Below are 24892 nucleotides of genomic sequence, written 5' to 3'. Positions count from 1 at the left end.
CATTCAAAACCCATTCAAGATCAATTCACAAATAAACAAGCAATTCTATCGAGAATAGGCATTAACGAAGCCAATCGGAACATCAAGCTTGTTACTAGCTTCCTAGGCTTGCTCAAACATGAAATAAACTAAATTTCTCATTGGAATAGCCATTGATTTGATTAAAGTTTGTTTGAGATCAACTAAAAAAGATACCAAACCAAACCGAGCCTTATATCCTAATCACTTGGAGTCGGCTACATGAATTATTTTCCTCCATTGAGCTCTGTCAAGGCCCACTTGTTCACACAAACATACTATACTCATATCTTTGCACACTACATTCTAATGTCAATTTAGGTCTACCCCTCCTCGTAACATTGCTACCCAAAGGTATCCTATCCACTCTCTTAACTACTGCATCTCCTAGTTTATGGTAGACATTCCCAAACCACCTTAGCCTGTTTTCCCTCAACTTCTCTTCTATGGATGCTACACCTGCCATCTCACGAACCATTTTCATTTCTAATAATGTCTCGTCTAGTCTTACCATACATTCACCTCAACATTCTCATTTTCACTACACTCATCTTATTCACTTGTTGTTTCTTAATAGGCCAACTATAACAACCCTGATTTTTGGTAAGTAAAAATTTCGTTAAATATTTGAAAGTTTCTATTAAACTATAAAATTTCATTTATTAGCTAGAAATTCTACTTGGTAAGTCTAGTTAATTCCTAACTAATTAGTTTTGCCAATCCAGTTACTTTTCAAGGCTAGTTTCATCTAGTTGAACCTTATGACCCTTATGAATCCTCCTAAATCCAAGGGGAACATTTTCACCCACCTTTGAACCTTGTGAACCTTTCTACATCCTAATTGAACCTCTTCAACCCCAGACTAGGAAATCATTGCACCTTCATAACTAGTCATTTCAAGATTTTATTACTCATCATTACTTCTTCCAATAATATCTTTTCTCATCATTATCTTTTTACCCATTGAATAATAGTTCGTAGGGTAATTTCTATCATTTGAGTAATAGAAATAGAAATAAGACTTCATATTGTCTAAAAAATAGTACTACCATGGACTTGTCTAATCAAGACCAAGACCAAGTTTGTGTCTTTCAAACAACCATGATTATGTATTATCACATCAAGAAGTCCATAATTCATCATCACTTCCTTTCTCCTTTCTACAAGTAACCTTGGCATGCATGTATGTATATACATATATGTATATATATCACCCTAAAATTTCCTAGAAAGGCTACTTTGAAGCCTAATTCATTCTTTTTGCATTGACAAGTCATTTTCAAAAGCCAAAGCCAACCCTTTAATCATTTCACCTTCCATTGACTTGTCATTTTCCCCACTCATGACAATCAAACCCATCATTATACTTTCTTAATCAAATCACTTTCCTAGAAAGAACATTGTTCTTTCTCTCCATTGAAAGGTCACTTTCAAGGAGATATTTATTCCAAACCCTAGTTGAACTTTTTAAACCTAAGGAAATAATCATTATGCTTCCATAAGTAGCATACTTAGGCTTGTCATATATGCAAGCCTAAAAGTAATAGCCTTGAACCTAATTACCCTTCAAGATTTACTTTCCTAGATTTTCCTAGGGGTGTGTGTGTGTGCGTGCGTCTATATATATAAGCCTACCATAATCATACATACATATATATATATATATATACATACATAGACTTTCTAGGAAAGTCTTAACCATTGGTCAATGTAATATCACTTGAAAGCCTTACCACTCAAGTAGGGACGGAGTCAGAAATTTCATTACACAGGGGCGACCATGTATGCAAGACAAAAAAAGAAAAGAAATGTACATAACAACGTGAATACATTAAAACTCAAAAATGTAAAAAATAGCAACATGACTACTCCATACTTAATTATGCTCCCAAAAGAATTTAAATAAAATATGCGACCAATTCTGCATAAAAATACTAAAATAAAACAATTAAACTGAAAAAATACAAAATATTATGGAAAATTACAATTTCGTAATACAATGAATGTAAATAGGTAAGAGTCACATCACTATAGTTTGAGTACATTAATTTTAACTAAGTTAACTCGTACTCAACTATCAATTGCAAATTTAAAAATGAATGTAATTTTTTTTTACATATATATGATAACAGAGGAAAATTAAATTATAATATTTTACAACTCATTGTACCTGGTATGATAAAGCAAACTACAGCAGAACTTCAGGGTAAACAATATTGGTAGTGAAATCTATTTCTTCTTTGGGGAGAATGACAATTATACGGTCAAAAGATGTGCACCTTGATAATGTCACATATAGTTGCCCATAACTAAATACAGATGTGCGCAAATCGACTCCAACGAATTTGACAGATTGTTCTTGTGATTTGTTAATGGTCATAGCATATGCCAAGCGAACTGAAAATTGACGCTTTGTCATATGAAAAGGAAAATCTGAAGATGACAGTGACAAAGATATTCTTGCTATGAAGGCCAATTTGCCAAATTGTTCGCCTGTTAACTTCAATAATACAAGAGCCTCCTTGTCATATGAAAGCGAACATCGTTACCGTAGGTAAAAAAACCAAGCACATAGTTAATAAACAAAAGAAAAGAAATGTAAGACTACTGAAGATGATAGATAAAATAGTCAAACAAATCAAAAATTGGAACACTAAAAATCATAGTTCTCCTTGGGGACAGCTCCTCTTGGTCAATATATCCATACAAATTCATATTCTAATCATTAACTCTAGAAATTGGTCAATACATCCATACAAATTCATCTTCGGTAATCACTAACTCTTCATTGTTTTGTAAGTCACTCTTCCCACATAAGCATATACACCCACTCCACCCACACCTTTTTTTCTTCTTCTCAAATCATATACTGTACATAAGTATTTAACCCTCTTCCCCCTTCCTTTTTCAAACCATACTATTTTAGATTTATTAGACCCCCTTTTTTTTTTTGTTGGTTCATCCTACTAACGTTTCCTGTTTTAGATTTTGTTCATAAATTTTGATAATGACATATTCATAAAATTATGAACAGACTACCTATTAAGTCATCAACAATATTATACCTCCTCCTCCTTCAATCCACCAATAAATGCCCTCCCTTTAATAAATGGACAACTTCCTACACAATGGATGCAACCAAGAAAGAAAAATTAATATGATAAGCTTAAAGCCATATGTGAGAGAGAGAGAGAGAGAGAGAGAGAGAGAGAGATGATTATCATGTAAATAATTATTAAAAGTGAGACGTGATGTTGGAATATATACAAAATCTTGACCTCTAAAAATCATAAAAAAAACTCCACTCAAATCCACACAAAAACGAAAAGGCCAAAATCAAAATGTGAAAAATATAACCACATATATTGTTGGATATTTAGAATGTAATATATAGTTGCTGTAACGCCCCGACTTTCCGGAAGCAAAATAAAATAAAATCTTAAGAAAATTTGCTAAATAAATATAAATTTTCAAAATAAAGTTTAGCTATTATAGTCACAAGATAAATTTACTGATTCAAAATACATTAATTTCAAAGCCGACTCTAGACTTGATACAAATCCGAAACATACTCGATCTTCGTTCCTGATATTCTTTCCGTGTTGATCTGCAACATCTTTGAATCCTCTCCATTGAATCCTGCGCTCACTGGCAAATTGATCGCCCGAAGCAAACGATTTGACAGGATACAGACGTATCCGTGAGTGATAAATCACCCAGTAGAATAATCCAACCCAACCACCCCTCTTACTTTATAGATAGCAAACAACAGGATAATAATAATGCGAAAGAGCAGAATAAGGATTTACAACACCAATTTATTACTATTCATTATCCTAATGTGAAATCTAAGATCTCTCCGCGAGATCTTTCCTCCCCAACCGCTAGTCATGCTCGGTCCCATGAGATCACTTCCCTTTGCTGTCGCAGGTACACCTAAGTTATATACCGAGTGTGCACCCCAATAACTACAACAAGGGGAAAGCTTATCATGCTTGAATCACAACTAGGGTTCGCCTATCTTATATACCATTTCACAAATCACTTCACAATCATCACTGGACTCCCGCCAGTCTATCAATTCATTACTGGACACCCGCCAATCTATCAATTTATCACTGGACACCGCCAGTTTCATTTTCATCACATCTCAAAATCACGCCTGCAGGCAATCTAAAAATAAAACTTTTCAATTCATCCATTATTTAGCATCGTCTAGGTGAATTCTATTCGCATACCATCCCATGTCTGTAGGGTCCCATCTAGCATTCCAATCAAGTAATAGTGCAATATACAATTAAAACGAATAATAATTAAAACAAACTACAAGCAAACAATCACACAACCTTTTATGAATAGGCCATTGCCCTTAATCTCGTATGGCCAAGATGATAATAAGTAAGAGCTTTTTAAAAGAATTTAAAAAAAATATTTTTCTAGACTCTCATTAATTGTTTCTAAGTAATTAGATTAATTAAAAACTGATTTAATGCATTAATTAGGTAAAAATATTAAAATAATTAATGTGACCTGATTAAGAGTCGAAGAGGTTCTATTTCAACCAGTTGAGTATCAAAAGTTGGGTTCGGAGGGTCGCGGGATTATTTTAAATGAAGACATTAAATAAAGTGGCCGAAAGTGAAGTAAATAGATAATAAATAATTTACTAATTAAAATATGTTGAGATTAATAAAGTTTCATCTTCGGAAAGTAAGGAGTCTAAATAAAATTACTCGGGCATTAATAATAAGGTTTATAAGGTCGTAAGGTAATTTTGATTGAAAACACTATAAAAATAATAATAAATAATAAATTAAATAAAAAAATATTAAATTAATCAAGATATCATTTTTGAGATGCAAGGAGTCTAAAAAAAATAGTTTGGATGTTAAAACGTTGTTCGGAAGGTCGCAAAGATTTTTCGTTAGTAAACTTGATAGATAACTAATAAATAATTTAATAAATAGATAATTAAATAAAAAAAATATGATCTTAACAAGTTATGATCTTTTAGGTACGAAAAGTCTAGAAAAAATAGTCCGGGCATCAAAAATGAGGTTTGGAAGGTAGCAAAGATGTTTCGAAACATTTAAAACCAACTCAATTTATCAAATAAATTAAACTGATATAATTAATACGTTTTATACTAAGATGTTATTATATTGTAAGAAAATAATATCAAGTCAGTAGTTTTTTATAATATTAATATCATAAAGATTTTAAAAATAATATCATAAGGGTCATCTTATTTGTAAATAATTACAAATAGAGTGTCAGGCTCAAAAATAATATCAATTTGATGAATATGGCAGAAAACGTGCATTGAACTATTTTTTTTTCGTTCGGGACATATGGTTAAGCATATAAACACTTAATATACTTGGAAAAGATGTTGGATAGGATTATAGTACCTTTAACGGATCGAATTGATTTAAAAACAAATCTTGAATTTTGAGGAAGAAGACTTCGAGTTCTTTGATCGGGAGACTTTGGAACCAAATTGGATGATGCTTGATGATGCTAGGAGTTGTGGAAAGAGTTTGGAACGATCGAATTGGATTTCGGTCGGGTCTTGGTACAAAACTCACTTTTCTCTCTCTTTCTTTCTCTCTTTAAAACTCCATGGATTGAAACTTGGTTTTCTCTCTCTTTTGGACTGGTGGGCGCGTGGGGAATATTGTGGTGTAAATTTCGTGGGTCAATAGGGAGGGGTTTTTATAGGTGAAATTTGATGGAAGAAGATAAAAGTGAATTTAATGGGGTTGAGTTCATGGGATTTGGAATAGACGAATTTGGCTTGGTTTTAGGGTTAGGGAGAAAGTAGAGACTGAGTAGGAGACGGAGAGACGGAAGGAGTTTGTATTTGTGCATGCATGTAATTTGTGTGTAGGAAAATTTTAAAAAGAAAACATGTATATATTGCATGCATAATTGTATTTAAAAAAAAAGAATTGCATTAAGGAAAATAATTCTAATAATATTATATTTAGGAAAAAAAAAATATGGTCAAAAATCTGGGTCGTTACAATTGCAAACCTTCAAGTAAGCAACTTACAGTGTTCTGGTCAATTCAACACCGAGCTCAGAATTAACACATATCCATGTCTGAGAAGGAGAATAAAATTGATGAATAGTTACACCGCTTTAATCCATGCTAGCTTCCATTTGTTTGAATGCAAGAAAGATCCCTCGATCGCTCACCAAATCTAATTTGGCTGCCACACATAGTATTTCAATTCACAAATTAAAATCGGAAGAAGTTAGGGCTATATACATACTTTTTTTTTTTCTTTCTTTGAGATGAATATACATACCTTTTGATGAAGTGTTGTAATGTAAATTCTATTATTTTTGCATTGGATCAAAGAGAGAATATAGGAGGGACTTGTCATGCTTTCTCGGGTTCATCTTTTGTAGTAAAATGGAGAATGCAGTCTTCAAGGTTCCTTATGAAAAATATATCATTCATCCCATAAAATCAAAGAGATGTGTTATGCTTATTTTGGAAAATGCATTTACTCCCATAATTAGAAAATTATTTGAAAGTTTGAACTATTTTTCAGCTCAGTTGGCATTATCCACCACCTTCTAGTGTAGGTCTGGGTTCAAGCCCCATGAGGGTTGGTTGATTGGGGTTCAGGGCTACGGACAACCTCTGGACCCTCTGTGGATTAATTTACTAACTGCCCGCTAACCATTGTTAGCTGATGTATACAATATTGATAAAAAAAAATTACTTTTTTGGAATATTCAACCTGTAGAAAAGTTTTTGATGAATAGTTACACCGCTTTAATCCATGCTAGCTTCCATTTGTTTGAATGCAAGAAAGATCCCTCGATCGCTCACCAAATCCAATTTGGCTGCCACACATAGTATTTCAATTCACAAATTAAAATTGGAAGAAGTTAGGGCTATATACATACCTTTTTTTTTTCTTTCTTTGAGATGAATATACATACCTTTTGATGAAGTGTTGTAATGTAAATTCTATTATTTTTGCATTGGATCAAAGAGAGAATATAGGAGGGACTTGTCATGCTTTCTCGGGTTCATCTTTTGTAGTAAAATGGAGAATGCAGTCTTCAAGGTTCCTTATGAAAAATATATCATTCATCCCATAAAATCAAAGAGATGTGTTATGCTTATTTTGGAAAATGCATTTACTTCCCATAATTAGAAAATTATTTGAAAGTTTGAACTATTTTTCAGCTCAGTTGGCATTATCCACCACCTTCTAGTGTAGGTCTGGGTTCAAGCCCCATGAGGGTTGGTTGATTGGGGTTCAGGGCTACGGACAACCTCTGGACCCTCTGCGGATTAATTTACTAACTGCCCGCTAACCATTGTTAGCTGAAGTATACAATATTGATAAAAAAAAAAAATTACTTTTTTGGAATATTCAACCTGTAGAAAAGTTTTTGATGAATAGTTACACCGCTTTAATCCATGCTAGCTTCCATTTGTTTGAATGCAAGAAAGATCCCTCGATCGCTCACCAAATCCAATTTGGCTGCCACACATAGTATTTCAATTCACAAATTAAAATTGGAAGAAGTTAGGGCTATATACATACCTTTTTTTTTTCTTTCTTTGAGATGAATATACATACCTTTTGATGAAGTGTTGTAATGTAAATTCTATTATTTTTGCATTGGATCAAAGAGAGAATATAGGAGGGACTTGTCATGCTTTCTCGGGTTCATCTTTTGTAGTAAAATGGAGAATGCAGTCTTCAAGGTTCCTTATGAAAAATATATCATTCATCCCATAAAATCAAAGAGATGTGTTATGCTTATTTTGGAAAATGCATTTACTTCCCATAATTAGAAAATTATTTGAAAGTTTGAACTATTTTTCAGCTCAGTTGGCATTATCCACCACCTTCTAGTGTAGGTCTGGGTTCAAGCCCCATGAGGGTTGGTTGATTGGGGTTCAGGGCTACGGACAACCTCTGGACCCTCTGCGGATTAATTTACTAACTGCCCGCTAACCATTGTTAGCTGATGTATACAATATTGATAAAAAAAAAAAAATTACTTTTTTGGAATATTCAACCTGTAGAAAAGTTTTTGATGAATAGTTACACCGCTTTAATCCATGCTAGCTTCCATTTGTTTGAATGCAAGAAAGATCCCTCGATCGCTCACCAAATCCAATTTGGCTGCCACACATAGTATTTCAATTCACAAATTAAAATCGGAAGAAGAAGTTAGGGCTATATACATACCTTTTTTTTTTCTTTCTTTGAGATGAATATACATACCTTTTGATGAAGTGTTGTAATGTAAATTCTATTATTTTTGCATTGGATCAAAGAGAGAATATAGGAGGGACTTGTCATGCTTTCTCGGGTTCATCTTTTGTAGTAAAATGGAGAATGCAGTCTTCAAGGTTCCTTATGAAAAATATATCATTCATCCCATAAAAATCAAAGAGATGTGTTATGCTTATTTTGGAAAATGCATTTACTCCCATAATTAGAAATTATTTGAAAGTTTGAACTATTTTTCAGCTCAGTTGGCATTATCCACCACCTTCTAGTGTAGGTCTGGGTTCAAGCCCCATGAGGGTTGGTTGATTGGGGTTCAGGGCTACGGACAACCTCTGGACCCTCTGTGGATTAATTTACTAACTGCCCGCTAACCATTGTTAGCTGATGTATACAATATTGATAAAAAAAAATTACTTTTTTGGAATATTCAACCTGTAAAAAAGTTTTTGAACACTTATCAATAATTTGAAAGGAATAGATTGGAGCTTTGTACCTTACATTTTCACTTTTGGATGATAAATGTATTATTTTTGATTGATTGTGTTTCTTTCCAATATTTCAAACTTCAAAGTAGACATCCTTAATTTACTAACGGTCAAAGTGGTACTGTTTCCTTTCTTCTTTTTAAAAAAAAAAAAAATTATGTTTACCTTAACTATGGCCTATGGGCAATCAAAAAAATTCAAACTACTTATATATGGTATTGTTGCAAACGTTGTATATTATGAGCCATAAATTGTTTCCTTTCTATTTACCTTTGATTTTTCTTCTTGAAAAATAAGGAATCAGAATAAGATTAGAGAAACAATAATTTTAAGTTTCCTTTCATCCTTTTTCCATGTATAGATTCTTTCCAAATATATCGTTAGTCCTTCTATCCATAGATCTCAGCCGTAAAAAAAAATATATATATACCGATCTTAAGATACAAAATGTAGGAGAAAATTTAGGGAATTTAAAAACTTTCCAGTTATATTATATACAGATATATAGATAAAATACTTATTCTTCCCTCCTCGCCCTCATTCTCATTCCCAGACGATTCAATCTCTCTCTCTATCTCTCTCTCTCGGAGTCGAGGCCTCAGGCCGCCACCGACAACGACCAACGAGCAAAGACGCCCAGCAACCGAGTCATCGGCCACCGCCGCCTCAACAGCAGCAGCAACCAAGGTATGGCACTCTCTTTTTCTAATTGCCGTGTACGGTGGGTTTTTTTTTTCGGGCTTTATATCTACATATCTTTATGTGTCTACAGATCTGTAAGATGTTACGTAGTTGTTGTCACAGATCTTGTTGTGCTGTGTTTGATACGTACAAGTTTGTTACGTATAGTTCGTTAATGCTTTGTGATACACGCAGACCTGTCTGATATCTCTCTTTATCTTCATCTACCCTCGCGTTCTCTCTCTCTCTCTCTCACACACACACACACACGCACACGCACTCATTTAGTTCAATTTAATCTATTCTTGGTTTTCTGTGCTACTATTGCGTTCTGCCCTGGCCTCTGGGGTTCAATTATAATATCTTGTGAGAAAAAAGTAACACCAGTTAGTTCACTTAATTGTAGATATGGATTCGATGCGTGGCTTTGGCGATTCTGCACATTATGGAAATATGCGTTCGAAGTTTGCCTATGGAGGTTTCATGGAAGGAAAGGAAGCATTACACTACAGGTACTGCCCTCTCTCTCTTTTTCATAATTACTGTGCCGGTGGATTTTTAGGGCTTTATATCTACAGTAACAGATATGTAATATATCTACAGTTATGTAACGGTGTTACATGTTGTGGTGTGTTTGATGCGCACGAGTTTGTTACATATATAGTTGTTAATGCTTTGTGATACACACACACACCCACACACAGCAGACAGCACACGCACTCATTTAGTCCAATTCAATCTGTTCTAGGATTTCTGTTTTCTGTGCTAACATGGCTTTCTGCCCTGGCCTCTGGGGTTCAATTATAATCTCTTTTGAGAAAAAAATAACACCAGTTAGTTCGCTTAATTGTAGTTATGGATTCGATGCGTGGCTTTGGTGATTCTGCACATTATGGAAATATGCGTTCGAAGTTTCCCTATGGGGGTTTCATGGAAGGAAAGGAAGCATTACAATACAGGGGTACTGCCCTCTCTCTTTTTCATAATTGCTATGCCAGTGGATTTTTAGGGCTTTATATCTACAGTAACAGATCAGTAATATATCTACAGTTATGTAACGATGTTACATATTGTGGTGTGTTTGATACGTACAAGTTTGTTACATATATAGTTAATGCTTTGTGATACACAGACCTGTCTCATATCTCTCTGTACCTTCATCTACCCTCGCATTCAATATAATCTTCTATTCAAGGTTTTTTTGCTTTTTGTGCTATATGGCGTTCTGCCCTGGCCTCGGGGTTCAATTATAATTTCATTTGAGCAAAAATAACACTAGTGAGTTCTCTTAATTGTAGATATGGATTTGATGCGTGGCTTTGGCGTTTCTGCACATTATGGAAATGAAGAGTTTGATATGCGTTCAAAATTCGCCTTTGCGGGTTTCGTTGAAGGAAAGAAAGCATTAGAATACAGGGGTACTGCCCTCTCTCTTTTTCTAATTGCTATGCCAGTGGATTTTAGGGCTTTATATATACAGAACTATAACCATGGTACAGAATTGTTGTTACAGATCTTCTTGTTTGTGTGTTATAAGTACGACTTTGTTACATACAGTATAGTTGTTAATTCTTTGTGGTACCCACAGACCTGTCTGAGACCTCTCTATATCTTCATCTGCCCTCGTGGCCGCGATCTTGATTCCTCATCTCTCTCTCTCTCACACACACACAAGCACGCATATTAGTTCAATTTAATTTATCCTAGGTTTTTTCTGTTTGCTGACTGCTATGCACTGTACGGTTCCTGCAATGCCTTGTAGTGGAATCCACTTGTTGCTTTGGGGGTTTTGCGCAAGGAAAGGAAGCATCAAAATGTATGGGTTCGTTGTCCCATGTGGGGAAACGGAAGAGACTTCATCCAAACCGTGTGATCATCCTGTCGTCGTTGAAAGATGAGTACATAGAGTCCCCACATAAAACACTGGGGGGGGAAAATCAGAAGGTGGATGGGCCTCCCTCGATTTATAGGGACATGTGTCAGCTTCCAAAGTGGGTTAAACTGAGAGGCCCATATCGTGCACTTACATTCCAAGAGAAGGAGTATTAGCGTAAGAGGGCTGAAGAGAGCAGGGTATGTAATGTATACACATGGAATGGAATGGAATTCTATTTGATGTATACTACTCCTCTACTTGAAGTTTATTCTCTCAGTGTTTAATTGCTATCTGATAGTGTAACTTTATATATCTACAGGGGTTTGATGTTCCGGATATACCTGATGATATTGATCCTTGTGAAATAGAAGTTAAGCCATTTAAGTTGGACCGGTACCCCCCTGGAAGTGAGCTATGGAAGAAGGTCAAGAAGCTCACAGATTATTCAAAGTTAGCTCTTGACAAGTACAACAGCGTATGGGCTTTTTCTAGTTCACAAAATTCTTCCATCCTCGTCTCTTTTATTGTGTGTCCTCTTTCTTGGTATTTGGTTTAACTTCTTTCTTAAATTATACTGTAGGCAGCAAAGTACCAGTTTGCAAAGTTAATCAAGGCAAACTGCCGAGGTGGTTATCCTATCGAGTATTTTATTACATTTCAGGCCTATGATATGGCTTGTTTTCGCTGCAAGACTTTCCAAGCTAGTGTGACTATAGGGTTTGAGGAAACAATGGTGGATTGCTGGCCTGAACCGTATCCAACTTCTCGAAGGTACTTTCTGTCTTTGCTATTCTTCTGTTTTGTTGTTATTGGATCACTGATGGGTTTATACACTGTATCATCTGCGAACTGTAATCTCTCTCTCTCTCCCATATGGGGGGTTGCTTGAATATTGCTATCCCTATTGGGATGGGCAGGACGTACATCTGTTGTACAGTCATGCTGCTAATTCTGAATTCCCTACATGGGATGGGCTACTAAATTAACATACGATAAGAGTAGACCGAATTTCCATTGTTTTTATGTGGGCACGGGCAAGTGGTTGGTATCTTAATTTTGGGCTAATCTCGTTCCTGATACTTAGGATCATTAATGAGCTCAATGTTTCACAGATTATAAACAATTACTATTACTATTACTATTACTCAGAATCGAACGGACATTGTTTTGTTCAGGTCCAGACATAATATCAACGCTGGTGCAGTGGAATGCTCATCTGCTGATCAACACTGAATGAACCTTCTTTAGAAGCATTTATCAGCACTATCTTTCTTACCCACCACAGTTGAACTTTCGGTTACTTGGCAAGTTGTCTTGTTTTCTTGTGCGTTATGTTCCCAGGCAGTCTTTTATTTGTTTGGCTGCCAAAGACTTAAAACCCAGTAGAGGCTCGTTGGCTTATGGGTTTGATTTCCTGTAAATACTTGTAAATAATGAAAATAAATTGATTTCATCTATAAGCTGTGTGCTTTGTAGTTAAAATGCCGAGTATCGTAACTATCTTTTTTTTCAGCTGCTTTTCAAAAAAATAATCTTTTTTTTTCAGCTGTCAATTACTAAAAGGATGTGGGAAGCTATACCTGTGCCGTGCAATGGCATACTAGTTAGACCTTGCCATTTTACGGTTGAGTAGAGTATCGTGTTTGGTTGTTTTCTCCCCTAGATGCCCCCATATTTCCTTGTTTGTCGGTCTGGGACCTTAGTATCATGTGTTTATTTCTGTCTTTTATACATCTCTCTTATTCATTGAAAAGAAAAGTATCATGGGCTTGGAAAAGGTAAAATATGTACTTGCCCCTTAATATATCCAAATTTTGTTTATTTCATTCTTAAACTACCAATTACACACATTTGCCCTTTAAACTATTAAATGCATACTTACTAAGGCCAGTTTCCACTTTCCATCCGTGTTTTGGATGGAAAATCTGTAGGTTGGATGGAAAAGTGTTAAGACTTAGCCTCTTTTTTTTTTTTTTTTTCCCTTGGTTAGACTTAACCTTACCCAGCATTATTGGAGCCCAATCGAGGGGTACTTTAGACTTTTACATCTATCATTCACTTTCACTACTCTCCCAATTTCACTGTCTATCTCGGCATAAAATAATTCTTCAAAGGAAGAGTTGAACTCTTTCTCTTCCCTTGAAGAATTTTTTCAAAATCATCGTCCAAAACACTTTTGGACGGTGAGATTGAGTGTGGTGGGGAGGGGAGGGGTGAAAAGAAACGGTGGTAGGCATAGACTTTCCTATGCACAGGATATACCAAACCAAAGAAACACGCGTGATTGATTTATGAGGTTTTCTTGTCCTTGTGTTCTCAATACCTCAACAACCAGACGACTGTATCCGGTATCAGCTGACCATGAAATGCATATTGCCATAGTTTTTCTTTCTTGATTTTTATAACAAGGTCCAAATTAATTTATGCACACCTTGATTCATTTGGGAGACTAATTCCATTGTCATTGGTGAGGACCCCATTTAAAGTCCGAAAAGTCTCGAGTATATACATTCATGTACATGCACATTTTGAATTCGTTTCGGGTCTCAAAAAAATGATTCGAGCTGCTTATTTGTTTAAAATAGCTTGTTTATGGTCCCTGTAAAATATGAACTCAATCTGATATCGGTAAAGACGTTTACAAAATTTTTAACTTTGTTACAGAATTCAAGCCTAAATTCTAAAGTAAAGTTAGATGTTTCGTAAACGTCTTTGAACAAAATGAGCAGCTTGGATCAATTTTTGTAGGAACCAAGAGGGGTCCAAAATGCGTATGTATGCACCTACGCAGTGTATTTACATGAATGTATGTAAATACATTCATTTATATCATAAGATTTTTTATTTTCAATACATTACGTTTATACATTGAAATGACATTTTTTTTTTCTTTAGACTACTTCATATGTCATGTGCTTATTTTTTTTATTTATGAAAGGAATTGAGAATGTAAAATGACATGTTCTTTATTAACATTATAAGAATTTATACACGAATAATTATCAATTATATTCAAATTCAGGTATATACAAAATAAAAATTTTAAAATTCGGACGCTCAGAGAGTCGGGGCCTGGGGGCCAGGGCCATCCTAGGCCCCAACATGGCTCCGCCCCTGGAGTAAATCTATAGGTCCCAAGCCTAAGACTATGGTTGAGTATGTATTGCGACAGTTGGGGATGTAGTATTCGATTAAGTAGGGCTGCTCAAAAAATCCACGAATTCATCAATCCTAATGCATCTATACTCTCTACCGATTGACAAAAAAAATTAAAAATTCCATCTATACTCAAATTCATTGCACTTGTAAGAGAAGACGGGTAATAACTAGTCCGAACCCAGCTTTATTATCTCAACTGAGTCTTCGATATCCTATCCTACTCCTAAAAAAGTAACACTTGGCCAAATCAATCGCTAGCCACTTTTGATTCAATTTGGACAATTTTACCCCTCTATTGTTGGGGGTTGTTCTTGGTTGATTGGGCGGAATGGTCATTTCGCCTCTTGCATTTAGTGGGCTACGTGGTCCCCTCTCCTTTTTTTTTTTTTTTTTTGCGCAACTGAACGTTGTATTAAAAAACTAAATAGCGTTTACAAGTCGGGTGTATACAACCCCTATCAAGTCTGCATAAAATAGATTAACAATACAATTAGGAGTACAAGGGTAGATATAAAAATATTTTACCAAAGTAGGTGCGTCACTTGCCAATGCATCCGCACAATGGTTCGCTTCCCGATAGATGTGCTTGATCGACACCACTTCAAGCTCCTCCATTAGAGACCTGCAATCTAGTAAAATACCAAGTTGATGATTTGCTATTTGATTATCCTGCAAGAGCCGGAAAACTCCTAGCGCATCAGTTTCTAACTTCAAATTTCGCACACCCTCTGCTTTTGCCAACCGAAGTCCAATCACGCATGGCTAGAACTTCTGCCATCAAGCTTGAGGTCGCTACAATGGTGCTATGAAAACCTCCTAGCCATCTGCTATGGTGATCGCGTAGAATACCCCCTGCACCTGCTATACCCAATATTGATGGATCAAAAGCTCCATCGATATTAAGTTTCACGAAGTTTTCCCTTGGAGAAACCCAACCAACCGAAACAGTTCTTTTTTGGCGTAAAGGATGTTGCTGAACCAAGAAGTACCGTTCCACAGATTTGCTCACAATAGAGCTGGCAATTGAAGTAGGGTCGGCCCAATTCGAGTTGGAATTATAGTCAAAGAGGCGTTTGTTTCTGTCATTCCAAATATGCCAAAGACTAAAGAGGAAGATGATATTCCAAGGAGTATCGGAACAGTGGCTACCCTTAGCCTTAGAGTTGCTCAGAATCCAACTGAATGGATCGTCTGAATGGTCTCCTCTCCTTTGCTCTTGTAATTGAAGCTCCCGCTGTCCTTCTAGACTCTACTTTGATGCTAGCCCTTTGCATTTGTATAGATAAACCTCAGACTGGGACTGTTTGGTGTTAACTGGAGAAGAAGAGAGTGAGTCCCATTACTGGGCATTATTCCCACTTTCCCACTGGCCCCTATGTGAGAAGTTGGTGTTCATACGCATAATTTGCTTAGTTTTTTTTGCAATAAAAATTAAATTTGCTGTTGAGCCTTCATATACAAACTAGGGATATCTTTGTTAGTTTCATTTTTGTAATACCCCGGATTTGGGAGTTTGAGAGCGTTTAGTTCCACATTGGTTGGGAGCTAAAGCCTCATGTGGTATATTAACATCCACCTAGGAGCTACATGGTACCTTATTAGGTATACATTTTCAGGCCAAGTGTTTGGGCTGAAAGGAGGTCCATAGTTAGCTGGGTCGGGTCGTTACAAATGGTATCAAAGCCCCGCTTTGATCCAAGTGGTGGGTAGGATGCGCTTTGATACCACAGACACCAAGGGAGGTTGTTAGGACTATGCAACGAGGATGTTGCATCCTTAAAGGGGAAAGATTGTAATACCCCGGATATGGGAGTTTGTGAGCGTTTAGTCCCACATTGGTTGGGAGCTAAAAAACCCACCTATGATACCTTCTTAGGTATACCTTTTCAGGTCAAGTGTTGGGTCCAAAGAAGGTCCGTGGTTAGCAGGGTCGGGTAGTTACAGTTATCATATTTGGATGCGATTGAGTTGAGCTGGCTGGAATGTGCTCTATCTTTTCTATAGTTTGCATTGTTTAACCTTAGGCAATACATAACACTTTTGTTGGGGTTTGATTACACCATATTTGGATAACTTCTAAAGATTTGAGATTTGAGCTTGCTAATGCAGTTTGGAACGATCAAAGTTGCTAACTCTGGATATTGGTGATGGTATTGTAGACACCCTATTCTGGACTGTTCAAATTAGTTTACTCACGGTCTTTGATTCCCCGATGATGAATAAGATCAAGAGCATCTCGAGAATGTTAGTGTATTTGAGTTTTAAGCAGTTTGAACCCCTTTTGAACCCTTAAAGCCAGAACCAAAAGGCCACAGCAAAACCCTACTTGCATACGTTGGTCCCACATTAGCGTGCGCTGGTCCGCTGCCACGTGTCAGTCATCGGTCAGCTTTGACCGTTGACCAAGCTTGGACTGGCGCACGCAGGTTCAAGACTGGCTTGGACTGGCGCACGCAGGTTCAAGACTGGCATACGCCGGTCAAAGGTAGTCCCAACATCTTTATTTAGCCACGTTCACAAGACTTTTGGGCCACCCTAGTACACTGTATAGTCGTCTGATGAGCAACTTCGGGGCAGAGAATGTTCCCACCTCTCACACAAGCCACCCATCACCTTGTCACATGCATTAATGCATGGAGACTTCTTGGCCAAACCAACCAGCCCCATTCAGCTGGTTATTCTACCACCCTCTCCCCTATATATACCCAATTGCATTTATGTGCAAGGGGTTCGCAAGGTTACAACATTCAAAAGCCCTAGTTACAACTCCTAGTTCCAACCTCTTGTTCATCATTTCTTTGCCAAGGGAAGTGATAAACAAGCTTAATTCATACATCTACCCATATACATTCTCCGTCCATCCATCAAACCACAAGTTCAAAGTTCAAAACATCCTACAAACTCAAAACCAAAGGTATACCACCTTTGATCAATACTCTCTTTTGATTCCTGAAGGGGGCTGGTAGGGTCAAGGCCGGTAATCAATACCAGTCCTAGCCCTAAAGCTAGCAAGGTTTCAAAATCATCTGTGGTTAGAATTGGCGCACGCCAGTCATAAGCACGATTACGCCAGTTATGGTGGCATGTGCAGTACAGTGTCTGACTATTTTCTGTATTTCCTTGTATTTTCATCACTTTTGAGCATGATAAAACCAGTCTACTGCTTTCTATAGTTAGATCTGTTAGTTTTATTGTTCAATATTCATTTTTGTTGCTTTGGAATGCCTCTGAACCCAGAAAAATGCAAAGCCAAGCACTGACCAAATGACTAGAACCTGCGTGCTGCAGTGGGCTGCGCGCACACACAGATCCTTCTCAGGCCAGTGGCTGGCTCTTGCATGACAACTAGGCCTTGGCCTTTGTTTTTGTCCCCACATTATTTATGGGGTGTTCTCTTTATTTTCTGGCCTTAAAGCCATTATAGCTGCCTATAATTGTATATTAACTGTGTCATAAACTGCTTGGCTTGTCTTGGGTGTGCACCAGTCATTTCCAGAGCCCAGAGGGTCGAAAATAAGAGTTATGGGCTTAGGCTTACTGGCGCACACTGGTGATGGAATGACGTACGCAGGCTAGGTCAGCATGCAGTGACTTGGTCAGTGCATGTTGGTTTCTTCTTGTGCACGCCACTCTGGAGCAGTGTCTAGAGTAAAGGAAAGGGGTGCCCGAGAGAGCAAAGGAAATTTTTTGTGTGGCCATAAACCGTGAAGAGAATGTAGTAACAATTTACGGCGAGGAAGAGATAGTAATGTTAAGCGCATTTACAATTGGAGATAATATAAATAGGTACTCCATGACCATTTCGAAGGTTTTTTTTTTTAATTCAATTGTGAGATATTTATGTAGTAGAGAATAGAGGGATTTTATGGAGATTTTTATAGTCACATAGGAGATAATAGCAAGGATACTATAAGGCTCATGGTGACCTTCAACAACCCACCACCTTTAGCAGCCCCTGGTTCCCAAAGCTGTCACTCATGACCAAATCCTAGCCTGCACTCTGTGTGTGTGTGTAAAATCTGTCGGTGGCTAGTTGCGTGTAGGGGATAGTGTGGGGGGAGGTGTTGTAAGAGAAGTGGCTGTTAGGGGGTGGGGATGGGCTCTTCCTGGTGGCTGAGGTGGCTTCGTAGGTTGGTGTTTTGGTGCTTGATGATGAGGAGAGTGCTTCTGAAAAGGAAATACTCACTCCATTCCAATTTGTTTGTCTAATTTTGAGATCACAACTTATTAAGGAAACTTAATGATTATCAGGAAAAGACAATTGAGTTTTCAAAAACACCCTCATCTTTTTAGCATTAAATAAGAGCACTCTTTTCGATACATTAAAGAAGGAAGGGCATAAATGGGAACTACAAGTCTACAAGGAATCAATCTTAAATATATTTTGGGACAAGGATAAGTCAAAAAGTGGACAAACAAATCGGTACAGAGGGATTAATCGAAAAGGGGCATATTGAGAAACAATCAGTTGTGCTGGATGCTGCCGCGATGAGCAATGAAGCTGAGATTGATCTAGCAGCCGGTGAGAAAAACACTGAGCGGGTACCGAGGGACGTATAGCCGAGCTAGCTTTGAATTTGAAATACTTATATCTTTTTAGGTCTAAACCAAACCAAACCAAATCGAGTCTTGTGCCCTAATCAATTGGTGTCAGCTACATGAATCCTATTTTTCCATGTCTAGGGCTACCTCTTCCCAATCAATCGCCCTTTGTGGCACCCCAACACTTTTACTTTTGTTTTACTTTTTGTTTGCCCCTGGTGGCCCTTGAACTTTCCTAAATGCCTTGCAAGCAATAGTATTTTCCTTAGCATATCTCCTATGCCTTGTTTCTTATGCGTTTGGAATTTTGTGTTCTAGTTATCCCTTAGCTGTGCTCCTTCCTTGCTTGGATCGAGTAACGAACTGAGGTTGAGGGGTTTCTACCTGCATCATCAGATAAGTAGTTCAGCTGAACTTCAATACATCCATTCGTGGATATTAGCCCAGCTCGTCCTGGGCCAACCCCATCATGCTATTAGCAGTTTAGTTTTCAAAATGATCAACACACTTGTGTCTATGCAAGGCCAATCGTTGATTTTTAGTTCGCTAGGCTTAGCTCATCCCTTCGTGGATTCTAGCAAGGTCAACCTCATCGTGCTATTACCAGTTATTTGAACTGATCGACACACTTGTGCCTAGTCTGAGCTTACCTGCCCCTTGTAAGGATGCAAATCATATTTGCTTCCTTACTGCGTTTGAGCTGTCCCTGAACAGTGCAAGGAGTATTGATTTTTATACTAAAAAATTTGGGGAGTGCTAAAATCATCATAAGTTTCAAAAACTAAACATCCGAACAAAGGATAGACTGCTTTGTTTAAACTACTAACTACATTAAATACCAAAGCTAAAAAATGCTTTTGAAAAACTATAAAATTGCCGAAAAAATTTCCTGAGGTTGTGAATATTCCATGGCCTTGGGACTGGTTTCCATCAAGGTCTACTAGGCAGTATGCCTAACACCCTTATAAGAACACTCTTTGTTGGGCCCGAGCATCCCATCTATTGGGTTCTCATGTTGGCGAGCACCTTTCTCACCACTAATGCTGGACTCCCTCGGGTGGGCCTTTGTGAGTTGATCCTGGTATGCTGCAAGTTTTAGCAGAGACTTTTCCCTTTTTTCTTCGGCAAGATCTAACTATTTTTGAGCATCATCATTGCCTCCACTTTCTGCTAGTGTTGTCTTGTTAGTAGACTTGCCGACCTCCAGGGGGATTATTGCTTTCGTTCCACAAGCAAGGGAATATGGAGTCTCCCCGTTTGATCTTCTTGGGGTTGTTCCGGAAAACCAGAGAACAATTAACAACTCATCTAGCCACTTCCCCTTCTTTCGAGCAAGCCTCTTTTAGATTCTTTCCAAGATCTTCTTGTTCGAAGCTTCTGCCTGCCCATTGCTTTTTGGTTAGGTCAGGCTTGAATAATAGTTTCTGATCTTGTACTTGCTGCAGAAATCCTTGAACTTGTCTTGGGAACCATTATCAGAACGATGGAAAATGGGATGCTAAACCTTGTGATGATGTCCCAGATGAACTTCTCCTCCATAGCTTCTGTAATCTTGGAAATTGGTTCTGCCTTAATCTACTTCGTGAAGTAATCTATGCCGACCAGCAGAAACTTGCTTTTTCCCGGTTGCTGGTGTTAAGGGTCCCGCAATGTCCTAGCCCCACTGAGCAAATGGCCATGGACTAGGGGGAGGCATTAAGTCTTGTGCTGGTGTTCGATGATCGGCGAGTACCTCTGAAACCGCTCGCACAAGTTGACAAACACTTTTGCTTCTTCCTCCATGTAGGGCCAGCAGTATCCTCGTAATATTGCCTATGAGCAATTGGTCTTCCTCTGGAATAACTTCTTCAAGATTCTTCACGTATCTCGTTAAAAAGTTTCTGCACCAAACTCGGATGAACAAAAAATAGATAAGGCCCAGTAAAGGACTTTCGGCAAAGCTTCTCCCTGGTAGAGATCCAGAATCAAACAACCTCTGTTTTAATCTTGTGTTTCTGTTTGTTATTAGGAAGCGTTCCATCCCTTAAAGTAACTCAAGATTGGGTCCATCGAGCAGTGTTAGCTAGTACTGCCTCGTATTCCGCCACATTGTTAGAGGCACTGAAAACAAGCCGAATTGCTTGTTCCAGCATGTGGCCTTAGGGGGGGAAAAAGTATGACCCCTGCACCTGATCCTTTGCTGCTTGCTGAACCATCAGCATAAAATCTCCCCGTTTCCTCATCTCGGGCTGCAATTTCTTGGTCAGCTGGTGGAGCCAACTGCTCATCCAGTTCAGGCGATGGTGGAGCCACCAATGGCGAGAACTCAGCCACAAAATCTGCCAAGATGTGGCCCTCTATTGTATGTCTCTGCTGGTAATCTAAATCAAATTGACTTGCCTCAACTGTCCTCGTGGCTATTCGAGCAGAGAAGTTTCCCTTCTTTACCAAATCTGTTTTTTTCTTCAGCCACAAAATCTTTTTTTTTTTAGCTCCTCCACTGCTCGTTTTTTTTCCGTAGGATGGTATTGAAAGTGGAATTAATAGAGTGGATCCTGCTTGGAAGTGTGCAAAGAGTACATGTTTATGGATGCTATGTTTTTGTTAAAACATTGGTAATGCTATGTATACGGTGTTTGAAATAGCAGAAGCATTGGTTATGACGCACCTCATGCCTAGGATCTAGGGCTTCGATGGCACAGTACACACGCGCCTCATGCCTAGGATCTAGGGGGTCGTGGCGCCTCAGTGTGCCTAGAACCTTTTAAACACTGTTTTAAAGATATCAAGAGCTAGCAAGCAAAACCTAGAACTGATTATAAAAAAAAATGCGATGGTACTGGAAAATCTATGAAGCACGTGTACAGGTATGCCAATGTGACAAATCGGGTAAAAGTCCGTTACGCTTACGGCTTGGGTACATTTGAAGGTTGTATTTTTAGAGAAATTCATTATATGTACTCCATAACCACAATTTAAATGAAAGAATTTGTTAAATAACTTTTTGAGCAAGATTCAACGTACAAACCTTGGTTTAATCCATTTTTAATGCCTAAAGGAGGGTACAAACCGAAGTACCTTACTTTTTCCTCCATCAACCAAGTAAAAAGCCATCGAAATCTTTGATTCTGTGCCCTTCTTAGTGGAAAGATAGGAAAAAAAGACTTCTCTGTCATTTCCTCCGTTTGATTGGTATCTTTTCAAGCATAATCTGGCTGGTTCTATTGTGAACACAGCGCTCGACCAGTTTAGTGGATGGGGAAGGCAAGGTCCTGGACGGTGGCATTAAGAGCCTTGGAACTGCTGCCTGCCGCGCCTGATTTGACTCAACTTAACATGCACATTGCTAACCTCAGCGGAAATTTCAAAATGTAAGGGATTTAATTTTACTGATGTTCGTGTGATGCCTTCTATAATGTGAAGGATTTTTCGGCTCGAAGCTGAGTAGCCAATACCTGAAGTTCGCTTTGTTTGTATGTATGAGGAAGCACTCGGAGATAATGGCTAAAATGGTCTGATGTAACTAAACTAGCTAACATATATCAGGCAAGTGATACAAACGAAAAGATTAATACCAATTTCCGGGGCAAGTGATACGAGTTAGATTGACAAGTTGGATGTCCCCTGAATGGGGCTATAACTTCTTGGAGATCTTTCAATGTAACTAATGTTTTTGGGTAATTACAGTGCGGTCCTAGGCATAACCCACAAGGCCAAGGCATTGGCCGTAAAAAATGTGGCTCAAATTGGGGCCTCATTTTTGCCTGGGTCCTATACTGACCAAACCAAAACTTGTGTTGTCTCACTCGCTTGTTATGGGCTACATGAATCCTTTTCTGTCATTCGGATCTATCAAGGACCATAAATTAATTGAATTTTCAAACATCATTATCTCTTTCGACAACTGCATACATGTTAAATAGAAAGTTCATCTCTTTATTCATTTCCATGTCCTCCCCTAAATGACTACCACAATAAATAGAATTTCCCCAATAATGAAGTATTTCGCCAAATTAATCACAAATAGAAACAAAACAAAACAAAACCCTAGTACCAAATGACCCAAGAATTCCAAATTGAAAAAAAAAAAACCCTAGTACCAAATGACCCAAGAATTCCAAATTGGAAAAAGTTTTTTTCTTCATTCCAAAATCAAATATAGAAAGTTCATCTCTTTCCAAATTCCAGATCTCAAAGTTACCCCTACTCCAGAAACCCACCTGAAACAACCCACCACAATCCACGTATAACCCATGTACACATAAACAAAAAGAAAATGAAATTTTCGGAACAAGGGATTGAAGGGTCGATTTGCGTGACCAAACAGTGAATATCTTGATGGGTTAGCACAAAAAAGAAAAGAAAACAAGATGTGGGTTTCGCAGATTGAGAAAGAAATCAGCTAGAGAAACGAGGAGAAATACGTACCTGGAGAATGCAGTGGAAAGAGAAATGGGGAGGAATTGAAATCGAGATGTACAGTAATAATGAAGCGGAATAGTGACGCAGGTGGGTTTTTGTTTTTTGTTTGCAGAGAGAGATGAAAAGGTGGATTGGGCGGTGTTTTACTCCTTTTCTTTTTTCTTTTTTTAACGGCAAAAAAGGATAATATATTACTAATAAAGAAATCAAGATCTAAGCTCGACAAGAAATCAATTCAAACAACGTTCAAATTCACCTCCAAAAGGATCAACGAAACCAAAACAACCTGAAAACACCTCACACCCCCAAAAACCAAGACACTCCCACCTCCCACAAAGAACACGACACCCCACCTACTCAAAAACCAAAACACTTCGCAACCCCAATATCAGCATTCAAGACTCAAAAAGCGACCTGCAATGAAATAAAAGCTAGGTCTGCTCTGCCACTTTGTCAGCTCTGTCCAAGTCTTCACCTACCATAGCTGCAAATCAAATTTGATTTGCAAATCAAATTTGCTTATGACTTCATTCTCCTCACCATCATACAGCAGGTAGTGTTTTACTCTTTTCGATTGAATGGAAAGAGTGGAATGGTTTAATAGTGGAGAATAACGTTATTTGATATTTTCCCAAGTGGGAGGGCGATTCTTCCACCATCCAAAAAGGGGAAAAAAATATTATGGGAGGGTGATTCAATTCAAGAGAAATTTTTGTGAATTCTTGGAGACAATTTCAGCACTAGACTATTGTCGGACACGTATATATTTTCGGAGACAATTCTGTCACTAGACTAGACTATTGTCGGACACGCGTTTAATGTCGATCACGTATGCAGCAGCGTTGTTTAGTGACAACCTTACCGTTGCGTTAGGGTGCTGTTCGCTGTTGATCACTTATTCTATAAAAGTTTTACTGCAGATATTGCATTATGATTTTGTTAACAACGATGTTGGTGATTGACCTGTTCAATTCTTTCAAACCTTCATCATATATGTCATATCTTTTAAGAAAAATATATTCTGAGTACTCCAATTTTATATCAAAATGCCTGAGGACTTCAACAATTGTACACAATAATACCGGATTCTTGTTTTAACTTTTTTCAATCTCTTCCATAATCAATGTCGGTTGCTTCCATCATCGATGTCTTCGTTCTATCTACCGTAATTAAACTTCCTGGGTCCCCAATACTATAGTAAAATCAATAACCTATTTTAAATTTAATGATGTGAATCCCCCAAAACCTGCCTAATATCTTGTTAACTAGATTCGGGTTGGGTTTCCCTACTACTTCCGCACGTCACACTAACCTTTTCTAGTTGTATGTGCTTACTAAATAACGGTGAAAAGGGTATGACAATCCTACAACACTTGTGTAGAAGAAACCGGATGTACGGATCAGCTTGTGCGCACCTTGACTAATTCTGGGATTCTGAAGGTAACGACTAGACATAA

At 37.7% G+C, this 24892-nt stretch overlaps 2 protein-coding genes and 2 long non-coding RNA genes across 5 annotated transcripts; 2 read left to right on the top strand and 2 right to left on the bottom strand.

Moving 5' to 3' along the window:
* Positions 1–2206: 2206 nt before the first annotated feature.
* On the bottom strand, positions 2207–4287 carry LOC131317156 (uncharacterized). The gene is made up of 3 exons (XM_058346728.1): positions 4257–4287; positions 3084–3139; positions 2207–2518 (listed from the first exon to the last, which is right to left on the bottom strand). Exons 1-3 carry the CDS (start codon positions 4285–4287, stop codon positions 2207–2209), a joined length of 399 nt encoding a protein of 132 aa, XP_058202711.1.
* A 5008-nt stretch (positions 4288–9295) lies between these two features.
* On the top strand, positions 9296–9951 carry LOC131316909 (uncharacterized). The gene is made up of 2 exons (XR_009197319.1): positions 9296–9463; positions 9864–9951. It is a non-coding gene; the product is annotated as an uncharacterized LOC131316909 (long non-coding RNA).
* Positions 9952–10240: 289 nt separating this feature from the next.
* On the top strand, positions 10241–12790 carry LOC131316908 (uncharacterized). 2 transcript variants are annotated; one of them, XM_058346428.1, is made up of 6 exons: positions 10241–10418; positions 10756–10875; positions 11220–11352; positions 11398–11530; positions 11653–12104; positions 12509–12790. In XM_058346428.1, the coding sequence occupies exons 1-4, from the start codon at positions 10313–10315 to the stop codon at positions 11504–11506; spliced, it is 468 nt and encodes a 155-aa protein (XP_058202411.1). In that variant the 5' UTR covers positions 10241–10312; the 3' UTR covers positions 11507–11530; positions 11653–12104; positions 12509–12790. The 2 variants fall into 2 exon arrangements, with proteins under 2 accessions (XP_058202411.1, XP_058202410.1); XM_058346427.1 differs by having other exon boundaries at positions 10258–10418; positions 11220–11530.
* A 6972-nt stretch (positions 12791–19762) lies between these two features.
* On the bottom strand, positions 19763–24092 carry LOC131316911 (uncharacterized). The gene is made up of 2 exons (XR_009197321.1): positions 24001–24092; positions 19763–23581 (listed from the first exon to the last, which is right to left on the bottom strand). It is a non-coding gene; the product is annotated as an uncharacterized LOC131316911 (long non-coding RNA).
* Between the last annotated feature and the right edge of the window lie 800 nt (positions 24093–24892).

Source organism: Rhododendron vialii, chromosome 2a (genome assembly GCF_030253575.1).
Source record: "Rhododendron vialii isolate Sample 1 chromosome 2a, ASM3025357v1".
Lineage (NCBI taxonomy): Eukaryota > Viridiplantae > Streptophyta > Magnoliopsida > Ericales > Ericaceae > Rhododendron > Rhododendron vialii.
This window is presented reverse-complemented; position numbering and strand designations above follow the sequence as displayed.